Source organism: Paramormyrops kingsleyae, chromosome 5, assembly GCF_048594095.1.
Source record: "Paramormyrops kingsleyae isolate MSU_618 chromosome 5, PKINGS_0.4, whole genome shotgun sequence".
Lineage (NCBI taxonomy): Eukaryota > Metazoa > Chordata > Actinopteri > Osteoglossiformes > Mormyridae > Paramormyrops > Paramormyrops kingsleyae.
This window is the reverse complement of record NC_132801.1, coordinates 35,690,732-35,712,709: the sequence shown is the minus strand read 5'-3', so window position 1 is coordinate 35,712,709 and position 21,978 is coordinate 35,690,732. Positions and strand designations below refer to the sequence as shown.

The following is a 21,978-nucleotide window of genomic DNA, read 5'->3' as shown; positions in this document are numbered from 1 at the left end:
CTGAATAAATTGTAAAATATATTTTTTTCTATCAATCTGTAATGAATTTTGACCTGATTTTAACCATTAATGAAGCACTGCAGAATTTTGTCATTTATTTGCATGTATTTATTTAGATATTTATTGGCAATTAAATTAATAAAGTTCCACAGTTAAGTGTGTGATTCGTCAGATTAGTCTAATAATATCCAAAAGACCAATGAATCGTATGATCAGATTGTTTAAAAAAAAACACCTTTTAGTTCACGCACAACACCTCTGCTCTGACCAAAAGCCACTGAACAAATAATCAGCTCCCAGATGGGTTCGTCACTTTTTGAGGTCCCCCTGAAACATTTCCGTTGTGGTCTGTTATTTGCAGCGCGTTTTTTGTGTTTGCATCGCGTTTTTTGTGTTTGCAGCGCGTTCGTGTGTTTGCTGCGCGTTCGTGTGTTTGCAGCGCGTTTCCGTATTTGCAGCGCCTGTGTTGTCAAACTGATGGAGACGTTTTCTTAATTTGTTGTGGTTTTTTTATGTTTGCATGTGTTTTCTGAAGTTGCAGCATGGTTTTTTTCTGTTTGCATGTGTTTTTTTGAAGTTGCAGCGCGTTGAGCTCTCTCGGCCACCGTACCTTTGCCCCTCTCCGGCCCGACAGGCAGGAGAGGCATCATCCGCGCATAGGTGTCATCCCGCTTCTCGATCACGGTAGTGATGAGACGAACTGACAGTGCGCGCAGGCAGGGAATACAACAACACCCGCAAGTAACTAAAATCGCAGCAAAAGTAGCAAAGGATAATAAAAGCAAGCCCATTAAGCCTTTCCACTGTCCGAACGCTGAGGTCAGCCAAGCATCCCAGATATTATTGATCCCGGAGTGTGCATGCATCGTTTTGGAGAGGGTCCGGAGACCCTCGAGTGCCCTGGTCACTGAGCCGTCTGGTGCTGTGTTATTGGGAATGCAAGTACAGCATACTTCCCCAAACATAGCGCACACTCCCCCCTTTTGAAGTCTAAAGAGTTCCACACACAATCCTGTCCATCCAGCCTAGGAAGGAGGGCAAAAACCCTGAGCTTCAGGGAAATTCCACTCCCAGCCCGCCACAGGCGCGGCCCCCCTTCGGGGTCCATGGCTGGCATGACTCACAAACCACTAATCATTAACACTTTAAGCATTTTAAGCATCACACATAACACACTTGTTTCCCCCAACATTCCCCTTTTTATCTTGATCTTCATCCTGGTCCTAGTGTTGTCTGGCGGTGGATGAGGTGCTTTTGTTCTTTCTGGTCGTTGGAGCAGGGGTGGACTACCCTGCTCTGGTTGCTCAGGTCAGGGGATTATTCTGCCCCTTCTGTTGAGACCTGAGTTGCGTCTAGTTCAGCCGAACTGACGCTCTGGATTCCTTCCCGCAGAGCCTCCTGGATCTCTGCTGTGGTTCTCCCTGGGTCCTCCGCAGCCGCGCACTGGCTCCAGTGAAACCATGTGTCGCCTTTGCCTTTCAGACGAACCGCATGTGACGTCCTCTCAGTGACCTGGAAGGGGCCCGTCCACCTGGGCTCTGACCACTTCCGTTTGATAACTTTCAGGAGGACCCACTCCACCGTGTGTGGTTTGGCTGGCTGGTTCTCTGGTCTCGCCTCCTGGATCTGTTTAGAGAAATCTGCAACGAGACCTTGCAAACAATCATAATATGCCCAAGGATTTTGCTCCCCCTTCTAGTCGGGGGTCCAGGTTAACCCTTTCTGGGGTCCTGGGAACTGCCTGCCTGTCTGGAGCTCAAAGGGGGTGAACCTGGTCCCCCTGTTTATGGAACACCTCACTGACATCATTGCCAGTGGTAAAGCGTCAACCCAATTCATTTTGGTCTGCGCGCAGATTTTTGCCAATTTTTGTTTTATTGTTTGGTTCATTCGCTCCACTTTTCCCTGGGACTGCGGATGATACACAGTTCCAAACGCATGTCTCAATCCCAACGCTTTCTCTAGGGTCAGTCGGTAATTCGGGTGAACTCCCTCCTCTACCGTGATCATCTGTTTGGACACCACGTACCCTGTGACCCTCTTTGCTTCCTCATCTGCGGCCCTTACTTTCGCTACCATTGTTCCTGACCCTTCATGTCCCTTGCACTTGACCACTGCCACTTTTTTGGGAAGCATCAAGGCCTTTGCCAATTCCCTCATTTCTGCTTTGTGTTTTATTGGCTTGTTTCCCGCGGTCAAGAATCCTGCCCTCAGCCATTGGCTGAGTTCCACATGCACTGCGCCTACAGCATATGCTGAGTCTGAGTATATGGTAACTTCTTTCTCTTCTGCTAATTTCAGGGCCTCGACAACTGCTATCACCTCGGCTCTCTGGGCTGACTCGGCTCTCCCCAGCCTGTCTGCCTTCAAGGTTACATAATCTTGGCCTTGTCTGGCCACCACTGCATACCCTGCCTGTAAACCTCCTGTGTCTGTTATAAAACAACACCCATCTGTGAACCAATCCTCTGTCTCCTCTATTTTCCCTGCACCTAAGTCTGGTCTGACTTTCTCCTCCTTCTGAACTCGGTACTCACACTCGTGTGGTTCTCCCCCGCTCATGTGGTCTGCCATGTTGATCCCTTCGTGAGAAAAATTCAGGTTAGGTGCCTCTAGTATTTTACTAAGTCTCTGTTGCCTGAGTGACGTCATGGTAAACGTCTGTGAATTCACATAAGCCACCACACTGTGCGAGGTCAGAATGTGCAGTGGATGTCCCATCACTATGTGTGCTGTTTTCTGAATAATTTTGGCCACTCCCGCCACGTGCCTTGTGCATGTGGGGTGTCTTTTTTCTGTAGTATCGAGTTTTACGCTGACGTACATCAGCACTCTCCTCTCCCCCCCTTTTTTCTGAAACAGGATGCCGTTGATGACCTCTCCTGTTTCCGAAACATCCAAGTGAAACGGGAGAGAGTAATCTGGGAGGGCTAGATCCGCGGCCTGTGCTAGCCTCTGCTTTAAGGTGATAAACGCCTCCTCAGATGCTTGGTCCCAGTTAAGGGGCGCCCTGAGGTTACGTAGGCCGTGTTCTCGGACAAGCGCCCTCAGGGGCTGTGTAAGCCCCGTGTAATCTGGAATGTAGGTGCGACTGTAACCTGTGAGCCCTAGGAAAGATAACATGTCTTTTACTGTGATGGGCTTTGGGTAATGCAAGATAGCCGACCGATGAGCTGGGGAGAGGCCTGTTCCTGCCCCCGACAACACTCGTCCTAGGAAGGTCACTGCTGTCCTAGCAATCTGCAATTTGTCTTTACTGACCTTAAAGCCTTTTTCAAGGCGCAGCACTGACTGGGTGGCCTGTAGGGCCACCTCCGCTGTTGGGGCCGCGATCAAAAGATCGTCCACGTATTGGACAAGGGTGACACCGTCCGGGAGAGGACACCCCTGCAAAGCCTGCTTCAGGACCTGGTTAAAGATACCTGGAGAAAGGGCAAACCCTTGAGGCAGGCGGGTGTACCGCAGCTGGCAGCCCCTGTAAGTGAATGAGAATATGTCCCTACACTCCTCTGCTAGGGGCAAACAGAAAAAAGCATTTGCTAGATCAATGCATGTGAACCATTTTTGTTGCGGGGTCAGATTAGTTAGGGCAACATATGGGTTTGCTACTGGAACAGTAGGGGTCAGCAGGAGGTTGTTTATGGCATGCAAGTCGTGGGCCATCCGATATTTGCCTGTGCCGGGTTTTGCCACAGGGAGGATGGGGGTGTTCCACTGAGACGTGGAGGGCTCTAACACCCCGGCCCGCAAGAGGCCCTCTATAGTCTCAGCTATCCCTTCCTCCGCCGCCGGCTTGTGAGGGGTACTGTCTGAGCCAGAGGGGACCCACTTGCGTGCAAGATATTAGACCTACATCTGTGGGGCTGGTAGACCACAGCGAGTCTGGCAGAGACGCCAGAAGGGCCGCTGCCTTTGGGTGGCCCATCTTTTCACACCCATGATCTCTAGCTATCTGCTCATGTTGCAGGAGGGCTGTGTCCTGTGTTGTGACCTGTATGCGATAGGTACTGCAGGAGGGCGAGAAGGAGACCTGTGGGATCTGGGTCTGTACCCAGTCCTCGGTTTCTCTGGCCCGTTTCACCATCGGGCCCAAATCCTTGGCCTGGTGTTTGGAATGGAGGGCCAGAGAGACATGTGGGACAGCTTCCTGTCCCATCATGTACCAGGGCAGCTGTTCTGGGGTAAGCAGTGTGGCTGAGGCTACCCCTTCGGGACCCACATATAAGTTCTCAGAGGTAACTTGCCACTGCCGGCCTTCTAGTTGCTCAACAAACAGTTCCTCATACCAATCAGTACTATCCCTATCGTAGGAAAGGGTCACATGAGGAGGGCTCTAGGAGCGAGATCCAGGGCCGCCACGCCGAGTAGGCCGCCAGGATGCCGGCCAGGCTGGGTTCCAGTAGGCCCAAATAGATGTCTGCCAGGGCCTGACTCTGGACCGGCTGTACCAGCCACTGTCCCGAGCCCGCGGGACAGTACAAATAAGGTACCCAACTATATAGAAAAAGTGACATTGTCCTGGCCCAGACTGAGTTAATGCTTTAAAAATCAGATTTAAACAAGGCATGTTATACTATAGTGCATAAAGGTGTGAATGAGAAGCCAGGATTCCATGCCCATTTTAATACCTAAACCTCTCTGGGCCAGGACAATTTGACTTTTTCTATATAGTAGGATACCTGATGTGTACTGAGAAGTTCATAACATGCTGTGTTGCTATCTGATTTTTGTTAAATCTGCATCAACACAATATCACTTTTCTATATAGTGAGATACCTGCTGTGTACTCAGGAGAATATGACGTTTTATTTAGGATTCATATTCCAAGCGAGGTTTATTTTCAATACAACAATATACACAGTAAACAGTCTTCTGGAAAGCCATTTCACGCAGATTTACATAGAATATCAAAATATACCAAAATTAAAAGAACAAGAACTTACACATAAATAGCACATCTAACTACATTTAGCAATATTCATTTAATCCTACTTAGGACTTATAACGTTAACGCGTGGATCGCAATTCCGTCATTGCTTTCAGCGCAAGCATTTAAGGTGGACCGGAAAATATGAATAAGGATGTGTTTTGCGTTTTTATAGTAGATAGATCATTTTGACTTTATATTTATAAGTAGCTCGCAAGCTGAAAAGGTGTGGGCACCCCTGTTCTAGGTAATGTGTGGGTTAAGTTCGGCAGGCCATTTCTCAGAATTTTCTCTTAAAGCAGGGGTGCCCAACTCCAGTCCTGGAGGACCGGAGCCTTGTGTAGCTTAGTTCTTTCCCTGTTCTACCATAAATGATTCGGCTCAAGAGCTGTGTGGTAATTAGCACAAGAAGTTGAATCAGGTGTGTTAAATGAGGGGAAACCCAAAAATGTGCAGGGCTCTGGCCCTCCAGCACTGGAATTGGGCACCCCTGTCTTAAGGTATAAACATGTGTTATACCTGCTGTAAGGCAAGGTGATAGACTATTTCCAGACAACATCTGGTGAACTTTTACTGTACCATAAAAAAAAAAAATGCACTTTGAAATCCTTGCTATTATACGCATTTGCATATATGACCCAAGTTTGACAGGTTATTTCTCGGAATTTTTCCATAAGGTAAAAACAAGTCATATACCTTCGGAAAGGCAAAGTTCCAGGCTATTTCCAGACAAAATTTGGTTAACTTTTACTGTACCACACTGTAAAAAAAAATAAATCAAAATTTCATTTCTTTAAAATCACATTATCCTGGGTAAACAAACATTACCTGTCATTTTACATACAGTACATATCCTATATAATTACAGTTAATCACTGTTAAATATTATTAAAGCCTTTAAAAAACTTTGCTCACTGTTTCATGTACAAGATCTCCTTGTTATAATACAGAACACAGGGAAAAGAAATGTAAAATTACATGCAATTGTTGTTAGAGATGCACCGATCCGATAAAAGGTGAAAAGACATGATTACCATTAAATGCATTTGTTTCCTTGAAGTAATCCACTTTAGACAGGATGGGGGATAAAGCTAGACCCATCCTTGATGACTGGGTTGTTCTGTCATCTTCTTCTGACCTATCCAGGGAATATGACCACAAACAGAAAACATCACAGAAAGGGGTTGGTGCTTTATTTAATATTTCAAACGGTTAACAGATATTTCTTAATTCAAAAATCCAACATGCTTAACAGACCTACATGATTTTCATATACGTACTTCACATCCATGACTTCACTTACCCCAGATGTATATACAACAAAGCTAGGACTATTAATACTTACGATACGCAGTAAAAAAAATGAATTACCCTTTTGCCTGACGTCTTTAGCTGTAATAAACTAATTTATCCCCTTGCCTGCATTACCCTGCTGTTGTTTAAAATGCTGCTAATGTTAGCACAATGCTAATAATTTTGGTGTGATTACAAAGCAATCGGAGTGTTGCCACTAAATACGGAAACGTATTGCTGCCACGCCAGAAAATAAAAAAAGTCCTGAAAATCACATTATAACATGAACCGTATCACGTAATAACGTTAAAATATCCATTTAAAACGTGAAACTTATCATGTAATAACTTGAATCTTATCACGTCATGATGTCTATAACTGTCTATCGGTATGTGATAAATCTATGATTCAGAGAGGCAGAAAAAATAGCTTTTTAAATTAAAAATACAACATAAATATTAAGACATCACATTTTAAAGTCATCATCAGTTTCAATGGCCAGATACTTCTTCCTTACTTCAGAAACTGTGCCCTGTAACAAAAACATTTATGGAATGTTTGATCCCAATCCATTGATTACTTAATTACTGCTAATTAAAACTAAATAATTATGTGGCAACTATCTTTACAAGTCTACAAATTTGTACAATTATATAATTTGTATGCAAATAGAAATTTCACTGAAAAAATAATAGTAATAGGTTGACATGCAATGATAAGGGCACTGAATATGAAATGTCATTTAAATGTTTACCTTGTGTTTATTTCCACCTTTTCTGTGTGGTGTGCGCCATAACAAGTCAGCAATAGCATCTTCAATTGGAGAGGCCGTGACCTTCGGATTGTGGCTCTGGTGGGCTCCTGAAGTAGAACACAAACTTTTAAATATATGAAAGACTAAATTGCCTGTCTTATTATAATAAGGGTTTTACATGTTTAAATAAAGAATACAAGTTTTACATATTTTATTTTTAACACTCAAGGTCGCTTCACAAAGAATAAAACAACAATAAAGTTATAATGACAATAAAAGTACTGAAAGCAATAAAATCAAATGACAAGACAAAGTACAATATAACAGTAATACTTATAGTTTTACTATAAGTATTACTGTATTACTATACTGGGTATGCCAGCCTAAAGTGATGTGTTTTAAAAGCAATTTTAAATTGTATTATTGAGTCCAATTCACAGATGTTTACATTTTAAAATGGTGTCAATGTATATCTTACTGATGAAGAGGCTGATTATTTCGAGATCCTGTAGTTTTCCCCGTTGTCCTTTAAATGAATACTTGGACCACACTTTGTTAATGGCCACCTTCTTCATCATATTTCTTATGTGGGCTTTTAACCCATTACCCCCAAGAGAACTGAGGTATATGATCTGCAAACAAACCAAAAATGTAATCAAAAAACATTTTGTAACAGTTTGGTTCTGTCTATTGTTAGTTATGTTTCTTTGTGAACTCTCTTTTGTTCATTGGATGTTTCTGCATTTATAAATATAGTCTAAACTCCTTATCTGAGGTTGCTTTAGAGCAGAGACTATTAAGTTCCTCTACTGTATCAGCTGCAGAGGGAAGAACATCTTCCAGTTCATCCCGTGTTCCTGGTTGTGATATGAGCAGCCTTTGAAGGAGAGATGTGTGCTGTCTTTGATTTTCAATTATTGTATCCAGTTTCATCAGGACACTTAATCTGAAACCTGTCACAGAATTCAGAGAGTAAATTCCTTATTTACTTTTAAACAGCTCTGGCCAGCATGGACCTTCAGGCCTTTTCTGTTTTTTCTATTTTTTCTGATACCAGTCTTGGGGGAAATTATGAAACAGTGGCAATTTACTGTTAAACAGCTGAATGCAATTGTTCATGTCTTCTTAACCACTAGGCCAGCACTGGTATTCAAAATGATCTTACATTAACAACCCCTTGCCTCCCATTAAAATACCTTTTATATCACTTTGGAGACGACTTCTACAAGTTCCCAAGAGTTTTCTCTGACGCAAAGCCAATAAAATCCAAAGAAAATCACAAAAGAGCAATGTTCTGTTCAGCTCACAGGAACAGTTACCTAATCTTAAAGAACAATCAGTGTTGAACTGATAGAGACAAAGTTTTAATTTGAAAAAAGTCCTGTCCTGCTGGTAACGTAAAAAGGAAATTAATAAAGGAAATGTCTTTTGTTTGAAGACCCCTGTGCATCTGTCCATCATTCGGTGCTGACCCCCTTCTCCGCTCGGGCACACTCCGTTACACATGAATCTAGAGAGATGATACAGAGACATCATGAGCAAATAAAATCTAAAAACCTTAAATTAGACGTACTATCAAAGATGAGGAAAAAAGTCATCATTTGAAGATTTTATATATGGAAAAGTACTGTACTTGTAGTTTATACAAGTATGATGTGATATTATACAACCACAATGATGTAAGAATATATTGCACAGAATATAGAAATAAAAATAAGCTAGTAAGAATATATATAAATTTACATTAGCCTATAATTTGTGCAGTGTTCATGCTTGCTTTATGAAACCACACTGTGTTTTTACAAATATTTTTGTTCTATAATGCATAATTCATTTAAATTAGTGCTGTCAAATGATTAAAATTTTTAATCAGATTAATCACAGGGTTCCTGTGGATTAATTTTGATTAATCATGATTAAATATCATTCATTTTTAATCTATATTAATCACATTTAATTTTACATGAGCAAACAGACTCAAGAAAAAAGGGAATATATATGCACTTAACATGTTTATTGAACATCTTGAACATGAGTCGGATGCATTCCATCTGCCACAGAAGTGCAATACCATGGACTCAAATCAAAAAGCAAGATTTTTTGCTTAGCCGGACAACTTGTCGGATTTAAGGTACCTCAGTTTAAATGGTCTTTATCTTCGTTCGCTTACAATTAGCACGAACTACCGTAAATCCGACAAATAATCCAACTAATCATGAAGTCCAATTCTAGCCCGGTTAATTGCCATTGTTAGCAATATCAGTTGATAACACATTACGTGCGGTGCTTTACATATAAAACTCCGTAGCAACACATCCACAGATAAGTTGGACGGTATAGCGTGTGCGACCGATTTAATGAGCCACAAATGAGAAGTATTGCTTAAACAGTATAAGACTACAACTTTCCCTTCTGTTGATAAAAGGCGCAGCCATCTTGAATTCTGAACTCGGGATCCTCTGTGCTGCTCCGAGATATTTCTCGGATGTCCGAGAAACGGGAGCGCATGTAGTCACTTCCGGCTTCAAAACTCCGGAATCCGACTCGGAATACAAGTTCCGAGGGGAAATGGAACGCACTAAAACTACCCGAAATGGGTTGACAGAGACATTTCAGTGATTTTGAATCATTCTGCACTGCAGATGGGTTAATTGCGTTAAAAAATTTAATCAGATTAATCATGATGATGGATTAATCCGCGTTAACCCGTTAATTTTGACAGCAATAATTTAAATACAATATGATTTCATACCTTCGGAATTATTTGACCTGTGATATCTAACAGAATCTTTGGCAGAGATGACTGCAGTTTTCTTTTTTTCTGCACTGGCTCAATGTTCTCACCTTCACCTGTGATTTAAATATGACAATGATTTTGGGGCATTGTATTGGCAGCAAATTTGACGTTAAAACAAGTAACATGCAGCATACCATCTGCAGCATTATACTGATGATCCTGGAATCGAGCAGGGGTCTTGGGTACTCCGGGTTTACCCACAGACTGTTCCTCCTGGGAGTCCATTTTGGAGGTTTCTTCAGCTCTCTTGCTCATTTTGTAAGCCTTCTCATATGATTCTAAGATGAAGACAGTATAATTCCAGTAGTTGTTTAGAAGATTTTTTAAAAGTCTTAATATCATGTTTTTAGTAGTTTCAATTACTAAAAAGGTACTGCAATGTGCTGTCAAAAGCAGGGATGGGCAGTATTTCTGATACATCTATTTAAAAATTCTTTGTTAAATACAAAATTGTATTTTGTAATTTGTATTTGACTTGCTTTATAAAAATGGTCATGTAATTTTTATCTAAATACTTAAGTAATCTAACAATATATTTCTTCACAACTAACTAATATTGTTGTGCATTTATTACATATGACAATGGTAGCACTGTCATGCATTCTAAATGTCAGGATTTCCTTTGGTGCGCATGGGGCCGGCCCGTCAGCGTTTGTCTAAGCAAGTGAGCAGCTGAAAACTATATGCGCATGTTCAACGTGCTTTCAATAATGAGCTGTGGGGGGGCACGATCAGGATGGCCCGTGATGAGAGCAGCCAATAAAATGTAACGGTTATCGATTTCACATAGGTCAAGACATTGTCATTGGTCTTTTCAAGCAATACTTAGCTGTTCTTCAAGAATCTAGGGACAAATGAAGATGATATTTACTATTTTAACTAATTTAAACTGGTAGAAACTTAAACTTCTCTTCAGAGTTCACTATTCCTTTCTTTTTTCCGCCCACTCATTTCTGTATTATCACACTGAGGAACTAGGAATTAGACACTGGTTGGACTGAAATTATCCAGTCCTATGAGGGTGTCAGCATGTTGCCCAGTCTGGATAAGCGTGGCCTCCCTGGTCCAAACCATAATGCCCTTTATTATTGTTATTTGTAATTATTATTATTATTATTGTTATTATTATTATTATTATTAGTAGTAGTAGTAATAACAATTATTATTTGCTTTTAGCTCTGAAGTGTAAGCACACAGTGAACATAATAATTTGTTAATAAAATATGAAAAAAAAAATCTGAATCGGACAAAATTGCAGCGGACTCAAACTGCTGTTTTGAGTGTAATTTGTTTGTAATGGTTTGTTTTGCATAGTTTATTATTTGTTTTATTGTTTAATTTTATTTAATATGGACATCACAGTAGCAAATGAATCATAACACATTTATGCACAAGCACCAAATACGAAATGCTAATTTACAACATTAAATATACGTGTAGTAATGTTTCATGTTTTTACATTAATGTTTTATAACAACCCCTCCTTGGATTGCCACCTTATCATGGTGGAGGGGTTTGTGTGCCTCAGTGACCCTGGGGGCTATGTTGTCGGGGGCAATAGCCCCTGGTAGGGTCTCACAAGGCAAAAAGGTCCCAGGGGAGAGGCCATCCAAAAGCAGGCACGGATCCAGAGGGGGGCACACCTGCAGCACGCCCCCCCTATTTTTCCATGAACAACAATTTTTGTTGCCTAGAAATTTGCGCCTACGGCACTCGCTCTAGTGGCTGCGCCCCCCCTTTCCAAAAATCCTAGATCCGCCCCTGAAAAGAACCCTATGATAAGGTATTCAAACGAAGTCCCGTTTCCCTCGCCCAGACTAGGGTCACTGGGGCCCCACCCTGGAGCCAGGCCTGGGGGAGGGGCCTAAGGGTGTCCATAAGTGGACATGGTACGAACATGCCCGGGGCTACAGGTCGATGATCGATTTCATAATCGTATCATCTGATCTGCGGCCTTCTGTGTTGGACACCCGGGTAAAGAGAGGGGCAGAGCTGTCAAGTGATCATCACCTGGTGATGAGTTGGCTCAGGTGCGGGGGGAGGAAGCCGGTTAGACCTGGTAGGCCCAAACGTGTAGTGAGGGTCTGCTGGGAACGTCTGGCAGAGGCTCCTGTTCGCCGGAGCTTTAACTTGCACCTCCGGCAGAATTCCAACTGCATACCGGGGGAGGCTGGGGACATTGAGTCTGAATGGACACTGTTCCGGACCTCCATTGTGGAAGCGGCCATACGGAGCTTTGGCTCCAGGGTGGTTGGTGCCAGTCGTGGCGCTAACCCCCGTACCCGATGGTGGACACTGGAGGTGAAGGGGGCTGTCAAGCTGAAGAAGGAGGCTTACCAGGAATTATTAGCCCGGAGGTCTCCGGAGGCAGCTGACAGGTACCGGCAGGCCAAGCAGAACGTGGCTTGGGTGGTCGCAGAAGCAAAAACCCAGGCCTGGGAGGAGTTTTGTGAGGCCATGGAAAGTGACTTTCAGTCAGCCTCAAAAAGGTTCTAGCAAACCATCCGGAATATCAGGAGGGGGAAGCAGCTCCTTGTTCTTACTATTTATAGTGGGGAGGGGGTGCTGTTGACCTGGGGACATCACCCGGAGGTGGAAGGAATACTTTGAGGACCTCCTCAACCTTGCCTCAGATACATCTACACACACTGTCTTTGAGACATCTGAGGGCACAGAGCCTGAGGGTGCTGGGGGGGGCTTGCCCATCACTGGGGCTGAAGTGGCCAGGGAGGTTAAAGAGCTACATGGTGGCCGGGCCCCGGGGGTGGACGAGATCCGCCCAGAGTACCTGAAGGCTCTGGATGTTGTGGGGCTGTCATGGCTGACATGCCTTCTCAACAGTGCGTGGAGGTCAGGGACAGTGCCGCTGGATTAGCAGACCGGGGTGGTGGTCCCCTTATTTAAGAAGGGGGACCGGAGGGTGTGTTCCAACTACAGGTGGATCACACTTCTCAGCCTTCCTGGGAAAGTGTATTCCGAGGTACTGGAGAGGAGGGTGAGATCGATAGTCGAATCTCGGATTCAGGAGGAATATTGCGGTTTTCGTCCTGGCCGTGGAACACTGGGCCAGCTTTATACCCTTGCAAGGGTACTGGAGGGGGCCTGGGAGTTTGCCTATCCAGTCTCCATGTGTTTTGTGGATTTGGAAAAGGCTTACGGCCGGGTTCCCCGAGGTGCTCTGTGGGGGGTACTTCGGGAGTATGCGGTCCGGGGTCCACTGTTGTGGGCGATTCGGTCCCTGTATGAACGGAGCAGAAGCTTGGTCCGCATTGCCGGTAATAAGTCGGACGTGTTCCCAGTGCGGGTTGGGCTCCGCCAGGGCTTGCCATTGTCATCGGTCCTGTTTATAATACTTATGGATGGGATTTCTAGGCGCAGCCAGGGTGTTGAGGGTGTCCAGTTTGGTGGCCTCAGGATTGCCTTGCTGCTTTTTGCAGATGATTTCGTCCTGTTGGCTTCATCTGCTGGGGATCTCCAGCATGCACTGGGGCGGTTTGCAGCCGAGTGCAAAGTGGTGGGGATGAGGATTAGCACCTCCAAGTCCGAAACCATGGTTCTCAAACGGGTGGATTGCCCTCTTCAGGTCAGGGAAGACGTACTGCCTCAAGTGGAGGAGTTCAAGTATCCCGGGGTTTTGTTCACGAGTGAGGGTAGGCAAGATTGGGAGCTGGATAGACAAATCGGAGTGGCGTCTACAGTTTTGCAGGCGCTTAACCGGTTCGTCGTGGCTAAGAAAGAACTGAGCCGAAAAGCAAAGCTCTCGATCTATTAGTCCATCTTCGTCCACCCTCACCTATGGTCATGAGATATGGGTAATGACCGAAAAAATGAGATTGCGAATACAGGCGGCCGAAATGAGATTTCTCCGCAGGGTGTCTGGGCTCTCCCTTAGGGATAGGGTGAAAAGTTCGGATATCCGGGAGGGCCTCAGAGTAGAACCGCTGCTTCTTCAGACCCAGGACTCGCTGAAGGGATTATATCTCTCGGCTGGCCTGGGAACGACTCAGCGTCCTCCCCAAAGAGCTGGTAGAGGTAGCTGGGGAGAGGGAGGTTCAATTCAATTCAATTTTATTTATATAACGCATTATCACAACATTACATTGTCTCAATGCGCTTTACATTTCTGCCTCATAAGGACCCCCCATTGAGTAAGCCAAAGGCAACGGTGGCACGGAAAAACTCCCTAAGAGGAAGAAACCTTGGGAGGAACCAGACCCAGGGGGAGCCCATCCTCCACGGGCCGGCAGATGAGTCAAACAAACAAGATGAAATGACTAAGCTAATACAGACAAGATGAAATGACTAAGCTAATACAGGGGTTGAAATATATGTCTCAATGCAGCGGCCAACCGGTGCAGGCACGTGGTGCTTGATGCACGATGGCAGGATTAATAGACACACAGCCGCAGGATGGATGGCGAGGCATCGTGTTGAGCCAAGGGCAGGCAGGTTGGAGGGTAGTTGCCGGAGGTGGAGGTAGTTGTCTTGCAGGCCGCAGAAGCATAAACTCTTCAACGACATTGTGCTCCATGGAGCACACCCCAGAAGGGGTGAGGGAGGAAGTAAGAATAATTGTGTATTAGCCAGAGTTGAGGAAACCAGAGGCAGTGCAAGCAAAATGATCGAGTGCAATATTCGTCTAGGCTCCGGCAGATCTGAGTATAGCAGCATGAGAAAGAGGGAGAGACAGGCGGGAACACAGGCATGGGGACTCCCTGAACATCAGCACTCTAGTGTAGAGCTAGAGTGACAGCACTGACGCCTCAGTTTATCCAAAGCCAATGACACCGATCCCCACCCAGCTCATCACCTCATACTGTTAGTCTGACTGGGAGTGAGGGACTAGCTGGAACCAGAACTAGGTTTCCTATACGCTAAGCTATACAAGTGCGTTTTTAATCTAGACTTGAAAAGCGAGAGTGTGCCTGAATCCCGCACATCCGCCGGGAGACCATTCCACAGCTGTGGAGCTCTGTAAGAGAATGCTCTGCAGCCTGCCGTAGCCCTGTCTACTTTAGGAACTAATAGATATCCTGCTCCTTGTGAACGAAGCAGGCGAGAAGGGTTGTAAGGGACCAGAAGATCATTGAGATATTGTGGTGCAAGGCCATTCAGAGTTTTGTAAGTCAATAGTAATAATTTGTAGTCAATCCTAAACTTGACCGGTAGCCAGTGCAGGGAAGACAGGATAGGGCTAATGTGATCAAATTTTTTAGTTTTTGTTAGAACTCTGGCAGCTGCATTTTGTACTAACTGAAGTTTATGTAGGGATCCAGATGGACAACCCGAAAGGAGGGCATTGCAGTAGTCCAATCTAGAAGTTATAAAGGCATGTATTAGTTTTTCTGCATCTTGAAAGGACAGCAACTTCCGAAGCTTGGCTATGTTCCGTAGATGATAAAATGCCGTACTGGTAATGCTATTTATGTGAGCACTGAAGCAGAGGTCGGAGTCTACCAGGACACCAAGATTTCTGACCACTGTTTTAAATTGAGTAGGGAGGCCGCTAGGGTTGGGGTTTACAAACTTATTGCGGGCCTCCTTAGGACCGATTAAAAGAACCTCAGTTTTTTCAGTATTTAACATGAGGAAATTCCTTGCCATCCAACAACGGATGTCTAGCAGACAGTCGGCTAAAGAAGAGAGCTGGGATGCGTCACTAGGTTTAACAGATATATACAATTGTGTATCATCAGCATAACAATGAAAATTAACACTGTAATTTCTAATTATGTTACCAAGCGGTAGCATATATAGATTGAACAGTAGGGGGCCCAGCACTGATCCCTGCGGGACACCATATCTTACTTTAGTGGCTATGGATGACTCATTGTTTACATGGACAAACTGGTAACAATCAGTTAAATACGAACGAAACCACAGTAGTGCTGTCCCTTTAATGCCAATCAATGTTTCCAACCGGTCCAAAAGAATATTATGGTCTACAGTATCGAATGCTGCAGTTAGATCCAGTAAGAATAATAGCGATATACAGCCACGGTCGGAAGCCATAAGCAAGTCGTTTATCACTTTGACTAAGGCCGTTTCTGTCAGGGGACGGCAGGGAAGCGAGCCGGGAAGCAGGCGAGGCAAGACCAAACTGCAGGCAAACGCGGTTTATTGGGGTGGACAGTACCAAAACACCAACAAACATTAATGACGGATCTGGGGAAGACTGACTCAGACGCGGACTAAATACAGAAGACAAGCCGACATAACAAGGAACAGCTGGGCACGATCGGGAAAGCACACGTGGATAATGAGGGGGCGTGGCACACATCGGGATCGAACGGAACGGATCGTGACAGTTTCTGTGCTATGATTGGGTCTGAAACCAGACTGATATAGCTCGTTAGCATTATTATCTTGAAGAAAGGAGGACAGCTGGTGAGCAACAACTTTCTCAAGAATTTTAGAAATGAAGGGAAGATTTGAGATGGGTCTATAGTTTCCTAAGTCACTAGGTTCAAGATTTGGTTTCTTTAGGATAGGTCTAATAACAGCCATTTTAAAAGATTTAGGAACATATCCAAGACTAAGAGATGAGTTTAACAAGTTTAACAATGTAGTGCTAATCAGTGGTGCAATTTTCTTAAGTAGATTGGTGGGTATTGGGTCAACAAGGCTAGTAGTGGGTTTGCAAGAGGAAATTAACTGAAGGAGTTCTGTCTGCACTACAGGAGTGAAACATTCAAAGATGTTATCATTAGTACTAATAACACTAGCACTAGCAGAGGATTGGTGGTTGTGTGCAACCGTGGGTGCCATTTGCGTTCTAGCTTTCGTGAAGCTTGTTTAAGTTCACGTGTACGGTTAGAGTACCAGGGGGCAGGTTTCTTATCTCTATGTTTTATTTTCTTGAGTGGTGCTACATGATCAAGAGTGGTACGAAATGATTCTACCATGTTCACGGTTACCTGTTCAAGTTCATTTACACATGACACTTCAGAGTTTAGGTTAAAGGACTGTGGGAGCTGTTCCAGAAAAGTTGCAGCGGATAATGAGGCTATGGAACGTCTAGTATCGTACCTCTGGTCTGGGGCCTTAGGGGAGTTATGTTGTATTTGAAATGTTAAAAGGTAATGATCTGACAGTAGAGGATTCTGAGGGATAATTGATATGTGTTCTACCAGGACACCATGACTAAGAATCAGGTCTAGGGTGTGGTTACAGGCATGAGTTGGCCCAGTTACATTCTGATGTACACCGACAGAGTCAAGAATGGCAGTAAATGCTTTTGTTACTGGATCACTTTCATTTTCCATATGGATATTAAAATCACCAACAATCAAGGCCTTGTCGGTAGTAACCACCAAGCTTGTTAAGAAATCTGCAAATTCCTTAAGGAAATTGCTATAGGGGCCTGGCGGTCTATACACAATGGCAATGGTGATTGGAGGTGTAGAACTACACTTAGATGTGCTTGCAAGATTTAGAATAATAAATTCAAACGTACTAAAGCTATAACCAGTATTTTCACGCACTCCTAGGTCGGTCTTAAATATTGCAGCAACTCCGCCACCTTTGCGATCAGGTCGAGGAGTATGCTTATAGCTATACTCAGCTGGAGTGGATTCATTTAGTGCCAAGAACTCATTCGGTTTTAGCCAAGTCTCAGTAAGACATAGGGCACTAAGATTAGAATCAGTAATGATTTCATTTACGAGCAATGTCTTAGGAGCCAGCGATCTAATGTTCAGGAGTCCAAGTTTTAGGTTTGCATTACACCTACTATCCAGAGTTGAAATAGGTCTAATTTCTCTAAGGTTTGAAAGACACGAACTACGATGGAATGACCCCCCACGATTAAAACCGCGGGGAACAGACACAGTCTCAATAATATGAAGCCTGGGTGACGACTCTAAGCGACTAGCAGGCGGTCGGTTAAGCCGTTTTGCCTGCCGCCTTGGCTTGGCTCTGGTTAGTCAGCAATCTGCCCTAAGACTGTGAGCTATGCTTTTTGACAGGAGATCGGCACCAGCCCACGTGGGGTGAATACCGTCCCTCTTCAAAAGCCAAGGCCTACCCCAGAATGTCCGCCAATGGTCTATATAACCCACACCATTTATCGGGCACCATTCCGACAGCCAGCGATGCAGCGACGATAATCTGCTGTACATTTCGTCGCCACGTCTAGCAGGGATAGGGCCAGAGCATGTTACTGACGCGGACATCTTCCTCGCAAGGCTGCACACCGCTATGAAATTTGCTTTAGTGATCTCCGATTGCCTCAATCGGACATCATTTGTGCCGACGTGGATAATAATATGCGAATACTTACGTTTACTCTTAGCCAGCACTTTTAAGTTTGATAAGATGTCGGTCGCTCTGGCACCAGGGAGACAATTAACTACGGCCGCTGGAGTCGCTACTCTCACGTTTCTTAGCATAGAATCGCCGATTACCAGAGCGCTTTCAACAGGCGGCTCAGTGGGTGTTTCACTGAGTGGGGAGAACCTGTCGGAAACGCGAATGGGTGAATGGTGCCGGTGTGAGTCCTGTTTGGACTTACGGCTATGCCGCCGGGTCGTCACCCACTCGCCTTGCTGCGAAGGCACTGCTGCCGGAGCGGGGGGAGACTGGCTCACTATAGCGGACATATCCGGAGCCGCTAACACTGCGTCAATAAAACTCTCACTCTCCTGAATCTCCCGTAACGTCCGGATGCGTCCCTCTAAGTCTGCGATCTTCTCCGTCAGCCTGGCAACTAGCTTACACTTATCGCAGACAAACTTACCGCTAATGACGGGAGAAGAATAACTAAACATACTGCACTCGGAGCAAACGACAGGAGCCATAGCGATATACTTACGTTTAGCGGGGAAAAACTCCGGGGGCGGAGGCGATTAATCCGTCGTGGATTTGGAAGATTATCAGGAGACTATTAAGCTTGCCAAGATTTATCCGATTGCTTAATTCTAATTCTCTCCTATAGGTCTGGGTATCTCTCCTGAAGCTGCTACCCCCACAACCCGAACCCCGGACAAGCGGCAGATAATGGATGGATGGATGGTTTTATAACAAACACAATGTAAAATGATGATATTCCTGAAAATATAAAGTCGAAAGAAAAACGAGAGGGAATTTTAAACGATGTAACATCAAAAATATGTTGCTCGAAGTTGTTAGAATAATTGACATTTCCTTCCATTGTAAGTGCATTCATTATCGTAAACTGTATAAACTGGACCCACATCGTCTAGTCTCACGGTATACATTAATATAGCTGAGATAATACAGTTTACTTTGACTTTGACTTTGATGTGCCAACAGCAAAACATTCCGATCAAGGTGGAATACGTACCACATCGGGGTAAAATTTGCCGATCGGGGGGAGGAGGGTATCTTAAACCACATTTTGACCAAAATTGTTACATAAATGGATTATGGTGGACATTTGATCTGTGTGTCTTGTTACTAAAAATGAAAGCCCACTATAGAGTGGGTTGTTCGCCCCTCCGTCCCCCAATTCCGCCAGTGGCCGGCTCTTATGGTGCGTTCGTTTTTCTCTCGGAACTCGGAAATTCCGAGTTGAGTGACATCACGTCCGACAATCTCCCGTTCGAGCTACCCACATCTCGGAACAAACATGGCTGCCTCCATGAACACGTTGCTGTGTGTTGTTGCTTTATATTTTAGCAGATTTGGAGTTTTACAAATGAAGAAAATGGAGAAATTTAGATTTTTCCGAGAGACAAACAAGAAACACGAACTAGTCAAACCACATTAAAAGCTTTATAAAATATTTTAGTACATTCATAGCGATATTCTTTTTTCGAACAGTAAATAAACTACAAACAAACCAAGTCGCCATGTTGAAATTACGTCACAGGAGCAACTCGGACCACAAAATCTTCTCCGACTTTAACGTCATAAAAGGGGCGTGTTTCCGACGGGAAGTGATGTTTTTCGTGACGTATCGTGACGTTTTCATCCGAGTTCCGACTTGGAGAGAAATAATCGAACGCACCATTATTGCTCAGCCAAATGATCCAGCTCACTGAAAAGAGCTGAAATTCCTATTAACATTGAAACATTTTTTCCCCCCCATTTTCTGAAAAGTAACAGTTTTGGACATTTGACGTTTCCGCCTGACAGTGACGGTATGTAGGCTTATGTAAGAACATACAGCAATATTTTCCTATACACATAAATAATATAAACAATTAATACGTACTTTGATACTGTGTGATAAACTGACAATTTTAGTGAACATACCTGAATGTCAGCACAGGCGGTAGATAACTCCTCAGCTCTTCCTAGAAATTACATAGCGATACCGTTAGTTCGATCTGACAGGAATTTAAAATGTTGATTTAATTGGTTTAATACCAATGACACTAAAAAATAATGTAGGATTACGCCTCAACTACGTTTCAACTCATTCTATTTTATCGCTTTATACCCGTTTTATATGATACTTAGAGGATTTTATTAATGTTTTATGCACGAAGAAAAGTGTCGCGTCTTACCAGTGACAGTGCTTTGAACTGCGAGTGAGGGAGGCTCGAGCCGCAAAAAGCGTCTCCATGGCATCAAGTACAAAAACGCCGCAGGCCGTAAGTTTGAATCTCACTGCAATTAAATATCTCGTCACTCGGAAGCCATGTATATCCGGGAAGTTTTTATATATTTAAATGCTGTTCCTGCAGGCTGTCGTAATAAATTGTTTCTGAAAGATTTCTCCAGCAGCGGTTACAGCTCAAAATGTACTGTACTGTTACGTTTTCCATGACAGTGTCACGCACGTAAAGGCAGTGTCTCGTGACTACGCCGGGACAGCGCTGCACTGTACTGTTACGTCTGGCATGCACGTATTGGCAGTGTCTCATAGTGCAGTCTGACTTGGCGGATTGTCCCGTTGCAGCACAGTTGACACTGAAGGAATATTCGTCCAAAACAAACCAATATTCAATCATTAGCAATTTAAGTGTCATTGGGAGTTCTGTTCTTAATCATCACTTTGTCGTATTTATTAGGCTATATTAATGGAAACATAACACGTGGGAAGATGTGAACGTGATTCCTACTGTTACTTAATGACAAAACAAAGAAGTTATGGCAATGAAATGCTATTGTTTTTCATCCAAAGACGCTACCCCTAGTGGTACATGCCGGTTACTTCAGATAGTCACGCTGCAGGGGAAATACGATGGCTGGAAGCGCACTCATAATCCAACGCTTTGTATAAGCGTATTTTTCACAACGCTGTAAGCATTACACTGCTGATAGAACATGAATGCAATATCTACCATTCATTGATTAAAAAATTTTTATTACAGTATTTACTAACATGCCATGTGTATATGGCAGGCCAAATTGTCTTTCAATAGTCTAAGGCTTAGTCGAAATAACTTGATTCCTACTAGTAGAAACTGCAAAAGAAAAATTGCATTTTTGCCTCACATTTACTATATTAAATTTTTACTAGTAAAAAGTTATGTTGTAAAGCGCTATATTTTTTACAACTGTAATTTTACTTTACATTTTTACTAGTTAGAATTCCAGGTCCTTACGAGAGAGATCTGAAAATACTCATATCCGAAATGTGAATTTAAGATTAACTAACCTGTAGGCTAATGAAATTTGTCATTTTTTTTCTCTCTGTGGCTCTGAGGCTAGGTTTCTGTGCCAGCAATCAGAAAGTTGCTGGTTTGAATGCCAGGAGTGATTATTATTATTATTATTATTATTATTATTATTATTATTATTAATGACATTAATAATATCCTATAATTTAGCCCAGTGTTCCTGAAATTTGCCTAATGTCATATGCGGCCCCACAGTGGAGATCCTCCTAGCAGAGGTTGCCCAGTTATTCACACTGCACACACTCAGTGAGCCCCTCCTTCTTCCTGGAAGAAGGGAGCCACATAAGACCATTCCTTCTGCAAAAAAATACTTTTCAGAGTAAAAAAAGTAAATTTTATGATGATCAGAGTTTTTGTCATACTGTCTAAATTGTTTGCGTGAAGCATTGTAAAGTCATATTATTTTAATCAGTGTTTTCTTAGCTTCTAACAAGCATCACTAGCATGTGTCAAAGCTATTGTGTCAAGCTAGTACAGCAAATTTTACTGTGGCTGTCAGTGTAGGGACAGATGTGTACACACACACACACACACACACAATGACTTACTTGCCGTCATGTATTACTCTGTCAAATGATGTTGTAATGTATTAATATATTACAACACATCCATGTCA

General features: G+C 43.6%; 3 protein-coding genes across 10 annotated transcripts in view; 1 reads left to right on the top strand and 2 right to left on the bottom strand.

Annotated features, from left to right (window-relative positions):
* LOC111841630 (uncharacterized) overlaps positions 1-21,978 on the top strand; it is a 65,429-nt gene that overhangs the window by 7,464 nt on the left and 35,987 nt on the right. For 3 of the 7 annotated variants that reach the window (XR_011991826.1, XM_072712671.1, XM_072712674.1), the window contains exon 2: positions 18,707-18,802. The exons of the other annotated variants lie outside the window; for them this stretch is intronic. Coding sequence is in view for 2 of the 3 variants with exons in the window: in XM_072712671.1 (XP_072568772.1) it covers positions 18,773-18,802 (30 nt within the window). In the remaining variant the exon portion in view is untranslated. The remainder of the gene's footprint in view (positions 1-18,706; positions 18,803-21,978) is intronic. 7 annotated transcript variants of the gene reach the window in all.
* Positions 395-20,496, bottom strand: LOC140590921 (uncharacterized). Of its 2 annotated transcripts, XM_072712669.1 has the most exons (10): positions 20,244-20,496; positions 19,990-20,030; positions 9,906-10,049; positions 9,727-9,824; positions 8,171-8,484; positions 7,453-7,606; positions 6,975-7,081; positions 6,691-6,752; positions 5,962-6,065; positions 395-3,422 (listed from the first exon to the last, which is right to left on the bottom strand). In XM_072712669.1, exons 6-10 carry the CDS (start codon positions 7,550-7,552, stop codon positions 1,696-1,698), a joined length of 2,100 nt encoding a protein of 699 aa, XP_072568770.1. In that variant the 5' UTR covers positions 7,553-7,606; positions 8,171-8,484; positions 9,727-9,824; positions 9,906-10,049; positions 19,990-20,030; positions 20,244-20,496; the 3' UTR covers positions 395-1,695. The 2 variants fall into 2 exon arrangements, with proteins under 2 accessions (XP_072568770.1, XP_072568771.1); XM_072712670.1 differs by lacking the exons at positions 6,691-6,752; positions 8,171-8,484; positions 9,727-9,824; ... (1 more) ...; positions 19,990-20,030; positions 20,244-20,496 and having other exon boundaries at positions 7,453-7,591.
* LOC140590922 (uncharacterized) lies at positions 15,641-18,584 on the bottom strand. The gene has a single exon (XM_072712677.1). It carries the CDS (start codon positions 18,567-18,569, stop codon positions 17,697-17,699), a length of 873 nt encoding a protein of 290 aa, XP_072568778.1. The 5' UTR covers positions 18,570-18,584; the 3' UTR covers positions 15,641-17,696.

What these genes read in the sequence shown, in the direction of transcription:
- LOC140590921 (XM_072712669.1), bottom strand. Translation starts at nt 7,552, where the DNA reads ATGATGAAGAAGGTGGCCATTAACAAAGTGTGGTCCAAGTATTCATTT. An exon ending in AAGGTGGAAATAAACACAAG is followed by an intron (nt 6,753 to 6,974) that starts GTAAACATTTAA and finishes TTTTTGTTACAG; the next exon opens with GGCACAGTTTCTGAAGTAAG. An exon ending in ACTGATGATGACTTTAAAAT is followed by an intron (nt 6,066 to 6,690) that starts GTGATGTCTTAA and finishes TTCCCTGGATAG; the next exon opens with GTCAGAAGAAGATGACAGAA.
- LOC140590922 (XM_072712677.1), bottom strand. Translation starts at nt 18,569, where the DNA reads ATGGCTCCTGTCGTTTGCTCCGAGTGCAGTATGTTTAGTTATTCTTCT.